Source organism: Dermochelys coriacea, chromosome 13 (genome assembly GCF_009764565.3).
Source record: "Dermochelys coriacea isolate rDerCor1 chromosome 13, rDerCor1.pri.v4, whole genome shotgun sequence".
NCBI lineage: Eukaryota > Metazoa > Chordata > Testudines > Dermochelyidae > Dermochelys > Dermochelys coriacea.
In genome coordinates this window covers 40,555,328-40,563,876 of record NC_050080.1, presented here as the reverse complement: position 1 = coordinate 40,563,876, position 8,549 = coordinate 40,555,328, and the positions used below count along the sequence as shown (strand labels likewise).

General features: G+C 42.2%; 1 gene segment (V, D, J or C); it reads left to right on the top strand.

Annotated features, from left to right (window-relative positions):
• Positions 1 to 1,943: 1,943 nt before the first annotated feature.
• LOC122456463 lies at positions 1,944 to 7,679 on the top strand. The segment is given in 3 exon segments: positions 1,944 to 3,250; positions 5,750 to 6,102; positions 7,500 to 7,679. Coding segments are annotated over 3 exon segments (519 nt in total).
• The last annotated feature ends 870 nt before the right edge of the window (positions 7,680 to 8,549 follow it).

The following is an 8,549-nucleotide window of genomic DNA, read 5'->3' as shown; positions in this document are numbered from 1 at the left end:
CATCATACATCAAGCAATTTCTTCTAAACCTGAAACCAGTAACAAAATGTTATTCTTCTGTAGAAAACTCACATATCTTGTGGCTCTTTCTCATTGCCTATTCCTTTGTTGCTATCAAGGGCAATTCAGATTTTCAGTGCTCTGTAACAAAGCTTGCCTTTTAACCCCTGTAGCCTTTTATTTTGTTTAAAGTGAATTTAGTGATATTGTATTATACCACTGGTTGCTACAGTTTCAAGCTCAACAGAGTGAAAATCACCTCTGGTACTTGTCTCAAATTTGGACTTTAGGAAGACTAAGGACAGTGACCACAAGCACACTCACAAGTACAAAGTGTTATTTGTATTACAAGTTTTATTAAAGCAATAAGTTAAGTTACAATTATCAATGCCTATATAAATTCTACAAAAACCCATGCAAGAGGTATAACTGTAGTCATCCTCACATTCTCAAAGATATTCTAGGGTCTCATGGATCACCTACCAGAGGATCATCAGTAGAGGGGTGATTCCTGTTGGGGTTTCCTGTGGGTCTTCCCACTTTGTACTCAACTAGGGAACTCTCTTTATATTGTAATTCCGACTACATCTCACACCTTACGTATGTGCAGGAAGGTCTCAATCCTTTTTCCTTATCTGTATTTCCACACCCCATGAATATTGGTATCCCCCTTTTTTCATAGTTCCTCTTATTCTCATTAGCATCTACACACAACATGTACCCTGTGGTCAGGATAGACATTCAAAGATGTTACAATCAGGGGTCTCTTGGTCTTGGACAATATATTACAATCTATTGTGATCCACTTCTCTGTAACCGTGTGACGTTACTGGCATAGGGTTATCTCTAGGTCACCCACTCATGTGCAACATTCTTAAGCCTATGGCTTGGTATGGCTAAGCTAAAATCTTACAGGTCTCAGCCTGTGTAGGCCTTGTGTTTCAGCTGTGCTTTACCTACATAACTAAGATAAATACATAATAAAATGAACTAATTGGCTGTACCCCCTTCTTAAAGACTGGCTTATTCATTCTTGAGCAGTCCAAGCATTAGACTTTCCATAAAATAAGTCTCTCATTCAAGTATATTATATGAATTATTTGGTATAGGAGGTGTCAGCCCACTTTTTCATTTTAAGATCCTCTGTCACAATCCCCTCTTCCTCATATAGAGCTGCTGTATTTTGGATTCAAACTACAGCAACTCTCTTTAACATTAAATGCCCTGGACTCTCACAGTAGCCACTATAATGAGCAAATTGGGGAGGGAGAAATGTTCTATTAACTGTCAGCAGTATTCATTAGCTACCTGCCAACAATATTCAATAGCTAACAGCCAACAATATTTTCTTCATCAAATGCTTCCTGGGTGACTGAGGCTCTGAACCCAGCATGCCAGCTAAATGGTTTTGCAACTTATGTGGCTTCATGCTCCATCTGAGTCTCTGATCAGAGTGTCACAGGCTGTGGAGAGCTGGAGCAGCAGGCCAGAAATGGAAAACAGAAAAATCCAGATAACACTGATGGATAAAGAATGAAAAGGGAAATAAACTCAGACCAGAAAAGCAGACTAATGAAAGTTCAAACTAAAAACTGAGCCTGAAAATTCCATACAAGCATACAGACAGAGAGAGACTAATATATAGATCAAATGATATAGATCTCAGAAATGGATACAAGGGAGAATGAAGAAAAAAGGGGTTTACAATCATGTCACAGGGTATTCAGAATGAAAACTAGTAAAAAAAAATTCTGGATATCTAAAGTGCTCATCAGTCAAATCTGTCTTTTCCTTTCTTTTTTTTCCCCTTCACATTTTTCTACCTTGTCCTAGTATTTCTCTTTTTTTTTCAAAAAGAGGAATTTATGATACATTAAAGGAGGGGAAAGGTTTCTTTAAAAAGCCAATTTGCTTTCATATATCCCCAACAAAAGGTCTTTGCTGTGCTTGACACCAAATTGCATAACAAAAACATAGACCAGCAAAAATAAATTTCTTGCTTTTAGCTGTAGCATTCACTGACATAAAAAGAAAAAGAAAAAAAAAAGAAACAAGCAAGTTGTGTTGCACTTTTGTGAAAGCAACGCCCATACCCCTCTTATGTACACTATTGCTAGCCTCATTTAGCTGGGATAATCACAAGGAAGAAGAATCCCAGGGAACAATTGTTCCCCTTTGTGTGTGTATTTGTGTAAAGGTTATAGAGACCTGCCTAAAGAGACTCCAAGGAATAAATTGTTAATGTCACCTATGAGGAATAGGAAAATCTGAACAAAATGTTAACTAGGGTGCCCATGAAGGACATTGAAACAGTTGCAGGGGGTGGGGTAGGACTTGTTGTTATTTATAATATAATATGCCCCTAGAGTATATGTTTGAGAAGTGTGTGGCTACTCAAACTAGCCACCATATTTTGAATAGTGCAAGACTGGAGCCTTTCCATTGTAGTTAGGGAGCACTTTGTTCATATGGCAGCTTGGTGCTGGAATCCTCTTACCTAAGTATCTCACTCCCCCGTGTGTGTGTGTGCGCGTGTGCGCGTGTGTGTTGGGAGCGGAAGATGGGATACACTTCAGTGGGTTGAGGGGAAAGGGGCGACCAGGGAGAACAAAAAGAGAGGAATAAAGCATTTAGGGCCAAATTTACAAAAACATCTCTGTGCACCTAATTATTTACACGTGCGACTAGTGAGAGGTGATGCTCTGGAAAACTTCTAAGAAACACAAACTATCTTTAGAAGGCCACCCTCATTTCTTGCATCGGTAAAATACTCTCTCTGTGAGAAAGGTTCGTTTACTGGCAAAGGTTTGAGAAAATCTGCGGCCACCATTACCCCTTTGTAAACACATTTTGCCACTTGGGGGCGGTGTGATGCTAGATAAATAATACAAGTAACAGCCCGTTCTTCTGTCTCCTGTTCTCTGCCCGCCCCTGACACAAACCTAGACTCCTTTGTTTTTCAGACGTTCCCATTTCTGACAGTCCCACTGAGGAGGATTTACAGAGCAGAGAGACCCACTCCTGTGAATTTGGGTCATGCTGTTCCGATAGCTTTTGCTCAGAGACACAACATTTATTTTAAGGCACATTTTAAGGACAGAATTTTTGCCTTCCCTAAACTGGAGCTACTAGGCACGAAGACAGATCAATTCTTGCTGGATTATGAAATTAGCTGTATTTAGTCAAACAATCATTAAGTCAAGGATGTCTGCAATTTGGCTCTCCGCTGTTACAGTCTTAGCTTTTCTAAGTGAGTAACGTTCTAGTTCTCATCTTCATTACATTCTATCGAACCACGTCTGTATCCTGTCTTCATAGTTTATTTTGTTTGCGTGCCTAAGATCACAAAGTGTTCAGCTCCGATTATATAAAATATGCTTATCCCGTTTATATAGAATGTCAATGATCTCTATTATATCTGAGCATAACTATAATGTATCTATTATATCTGATTGCATGTGTTGTGTTTCTGTTGTCTCTGAGTGTCAATATTCTCTATTATACCCCAGTCTAAATATGATGTTGCTGTTGTTATCTGATTGTTACCATTTATGTTTGCATGGTCTCTCCGTGCAGACTTTGGATTTCTGGTTTTGTGATTGTTTGTTATTTAGTGAAACTACTGCGTTCTATGATATCTGTTTGCCATGTTCTCTCGGAGTGTCTCAGCCTCTGTTCTGTAATATCTGTGTGTGTCTGTTTTCTGCTCTGTTCCTCCCACAGAAGGCATCTATGGAGCGGACTCAGTGACCCAACCTGAAGGCACCATTATGATCTCCCAAGGAGACCGGGTGCGTCTGAATTGTACCTATCAATTTTCTGCCAGTGTTACTGCTATTTATCCCTTCTGGTACGTGCAGTTCCCCAATCAGCCCCCCAGGCTCTTCCTGAGGGACCTGGGAAAGGAGGACTCGGATGAAGGGATCAGAAAAGGGTTCGATGCCACCCACGACAAAAAGGTGAAATCCTTCCACCTGTGGAAACCGTCCAGCGAACTGAGCGACTCCGCGACCTATTACTGCGCCACGAGCGACACAGTGACACGGACCAGCAGGGGAGCTGCGCAAAAAGCGCGCAGGGTCGGTGCGGAGCAGCGGGAAGGCGGGCACCCGGGTCTGGGGGCGACTCGGGAACAGAAGGGGGAATTCTTCAAACACTGAACTTAAAACAAAAATCTCTCTCTCACACACACACACCCCCACATTCACACACTCCTTAGGGCTCTGTGTTTTCCATTTTTGCCCTAACCCGGAGTTTAACCGTCTCAGAAATGACGGTGAATGTCATGAATCAGCCATTAAAATCAGGAAAGACCAGAAGACATCCACCCTCTCATGAGCAACTCTGGGGAAAGCTTCCCCCGCCCCCTTCCGAAAGGAAAGTGTAACCAGACCGTTCAATGTCACTGAAACTAAATCAATAGACACACGAACTCTGCCAGGATCATGGCGGAGAAGTTCCTGTTCTGAAGGAAAAACTGGTACTGAAGAGCTGAGGAATCTGCCCTGCCCAGAATGTGGCTGAACAGACAGTGACATTGTTTCATGTTCTCTGTGTGTGTGTGTATAAATCTCTCCTCTGCTTTTTCCACCAAATGCATCCGATGAAGTGAGCTGTAGCTCACGAAAGCTTATGCTCTAATAAATTTGTTAGTCTCTAAGGTGCCACAAGTCCTCCTTTTCTTTTCGCTGTCTTCCACTCACTCTCTCTGCGAGAAAGGCGGATTTTCAGGCAAAGGTGTGAGAATATCTGCGGCAACCATTCCCGATGTGCGAACACATTTTGCCGTGTGGTGCTAGATAAATAATACAAGTAACAGCGTTATTCTGTCCCCTGCTCTCTGCCCGCCCCTGACATCAACCTGGCCCCCTTTGCCTTTCAGACGTTCCCATTTCTGACAGTACCAGTGAGGACGATTTACAGAGCAGAGAGAATCACTCCTTTGAAGTTAGATTCGTGCAGTTCCGACAGCTCCTGCTCAGAAATACAACATTAATTGTTCATACACCTTTTATAGGGTAGAATTCCTGCCTTCCCTAAACGGGAGCTAGTAGACACGGACGGAGACAAATTAATTCTTGCGGGATTAGGAAATTAGCTCTGTTTAGACGAATAATCATTAACCCAAGGATGCCTCCTGCGTTCTCTGTCTCAGCTTTGCTACATTCTATCGAACTATGTCTTCATCCTGCCTTCGTCATCCAGTTTCTTTCAATGCCTGATATCACGAAGTGCCATATCAGATTGTATCTATTGTGTTTATACTGTTTATAGTATCAGTACTCTCTTTATTATATCTCAGCATAAATATTGTATATCTATTATATCTGACCGCGTGTGTTGTGTTTGTGTTTTCTCTGAGTGTCAATATTCTCTATTATATCCGTGTCTAAATATGGTTGCTGTTGTATCTGATTGTATCCATTTATGTTCGTATGGTCTCTCCGTGCAGACTCTGGATTTCTGAACTGAGCTGTAGCTCACGAAAGCTTATGCTCTAATAAATTTGTTAGTCTCTAAAGTGCCACAAGTACTCCTTTTCTTTTTGCGAATACAGACTAACACAGCTGCTACTCTGAAACCTGTTATGTTTTAGTGAATCTACCACGTTTCTATTAGATCTGTGTTTAGCGGTCATGTTTTCTCTGTGTTGTTGGTATCTGTTACATGGATGTTATCTCGGAGTGTCTCAGCTCCCGTTAGTTCTGTTATATCTGAGTGAATCTCTTCTGCTCTGTTCCTCCCACAGAAGGCACCTATGGAGCAGACTCAGTGACCCAAACTGAAGGCACCGTTACCATCTCCCAAGGGGATCCGGTGCATCTGAATTGTACATATCAGTTTTCTGCCTCTGCTATTCCTTACCCCTTCTGGTACGTGCAGCTCCCCAAACAGCCCCTCAGGCTCTTCCTGAGGGACCTGGGAAGGGAGGACTCGGATGAAGGGATCACCAAAGGGTTCAATGCCACCCACGACAAAAAGGTCAAATCCTTCCAGCTGTGGAAAGCGGCCAGCGAACTGAGCGACTCCGCGACCTATTACTGCGCCCTGAGCGACACAGTGACACGGACCAGCGGGGGAGCTGAGCAAAAACCGCGCAGGGTCAGTGCAGAGCAGCAAGGATCCGGGAACCGGGGTCTGGGAGCTACTCGGGGGCAGAAGGGCGGAAGACAGCAAAAATTTAACTCGGAACAGAAATCTCTCTCTTTTTCTCACTCACACACATTTTAGCTCTCTGTTTTCTCCTTCTTTGCCCTAATCCGGAGTGCTACCATCTCAGAAACGATGGTGAATGTCATGAATCACCAACAAAAGTAAAATCAGAAAAGACCAGAACAAATGAACCCACTCATGAGCAACCCGAGTGAAAGGTGCCGTCTGCCCTATTCTTGAAGGCAAGAGCAACCAGACAGTTCAATATCACTGAAACTGAACCAATAAAAGCACAGGAATTCTGCCTTGATCACAGTGGAGAAGTTCATATTCTGTAGGGAAACTGATGCTGAGAAGTTGAGGGATCTTCAGCTGCCCAGGGCACACAGATAGATAAATAGATAGAGAGTGAGTCTTTACCAGACCATCCCACCTCATGCATAAGAAAAATACCTGCTCTGTGAGAAAGGCTGATTTACTTGGCAAAGGTGTGAGAATATCTGCTGCAACCATTGCCCAACTGTGAACACATTTTGCCACTCGGGACGGTGTGGCGCTAGATGAATAATAATAGAAGTAACAGCCCGTTCTTCTCCCAAGCTCGCTGTCTTCCCCTGACAACAACCTAGCTCTCTTTGCCCTTCAGAAGTTGACAGTACCATTGAGAAGGATTTACAAACCAGAGAGGATCCCTCCTGTGAAGTTGGGTTCAAGCTGTTCCGACAGCTCCTGCTGAAAGATACCACATTCATTTTAAGGCACATTTTTAAGGACAGAATTCTTGCCTTCCCCAACCGAAGGGTGCTTCTAACTTGGTTCTCCACTGTTATAGTTATGTCTATTCTAAGTAATAACTTTCCATTTCTCAGCTGGGTTATATTTTGTCGAACCATGTCTTTATCCTGTCTTCATAATTTAGTTTGCTTCAAAGATCAGGAAGTGCTTATATTACATCCTATTGTATCTTTTATGTTTGTATTGTCTATGAGAGTCAATGCTCTCTTTGTATTATATCCGCCCATATTATGTTTCTGTTTTACCTGACTGCATGTATTGTGCATCTGTTGTGTCTGAGTGTCAATATTCTCTATTACTGTATATTCGAGTCTAATTAGTATATTGCTGTGGTATCTGATTATATCCATTTATGTGTTCACGGTCTCTCAGTGCAGACTTTGTGTTGCTATTATGTCCTAGTGAATCTACCACATTTCTATTGTATCTGTGTTTATCTATCATGTTTGTGCTGAATTGTTTGTACCTGTTACATGGAAGTTTTCTCAGAGTGTCTGCTCTCTGGTTCTGTTATACCTGATTGTATCTGTTCTGCTCTGTTCCTCCCACAGAAGGCACCTATGGAGCAGACTCAGCGACCCAAACTGAAGGAAGCGTTATCATCTCCCAAGGGGAACCTGTGCGTCTGAATTGTACCTATCAATTTTCTGCCTATGCTACTCCTTATGCATTCTGGTACGTGCAGTATCACAACCCCCCACCCCCATACTCTTCCTGAGGGACCTGAGTGTGACATTGCCCCCTATAATGCTTTATAGAAATATGCTTATTAATGTAAATATGACATAACTGGAATATGTTCTATGCTACTGTCATAAATATAAAGGGAAGAGTAAACACCTTTAAAATCCCTCGTGGCCAGAGGAAAAACCCTTTCACCTGTAAAGGTTAAGAAGCTAGGATAACCTCGCTGGCACCTGACCAAAATGACCAATGAGGAGAGGAGATACTTTCAAAAGCTGGGGGGAGGGAGAAACAAAGCCTCTCTCTCTCTCTGTCTGGGTGATGCTTTTGCCGGGGACAGAACAGGAATGGAGTCTTAGAACTTAGTAAGTATCTAGCTAGAGATGCGTTAGATTCTGATTTCTTTAAATGGCTGAGAAAAATAAGTTGTGCTGAATGGAATGGATATTCCTGTTTTTGTATCTTTTTGTAACTTAAGGTGTTGCCTAGAAGGATTCTCTATGTTTTGAATCTAATTACCCTGTAAGGTATTTACCATCCTGATTTTACGGAGGTGATTCTTTTTACTTTTCCTTCACTTAAAATTCTTCTTGTAAGAAACTGAATGCTTTTTCATTGTTCTTAAGATCCAAGGGTTTGGGTCTGTGGTCACCTATGCAAATTGGTGAGGATTTTTATCAAACCTTCCCCAGGAAAGGGGGTGTAACGTTTGGGAGGATTTTTTGGGGGGAAAGACGTTTCCAAATGGACTTTTTCCCAATTATATCCCTGTTAGACGTTTGGTGGTGACAGTGATAAGTCCAAGGGCAAAAGGTAAAATAGTTTTTACCTTGGGGAAGTTGTAACCTAAGCTGGTAAAAGTAAGCTTAGGAGGTTTTCATGTAGGTCCCCACATCTGTACCCTAGAGTTCAGAGTG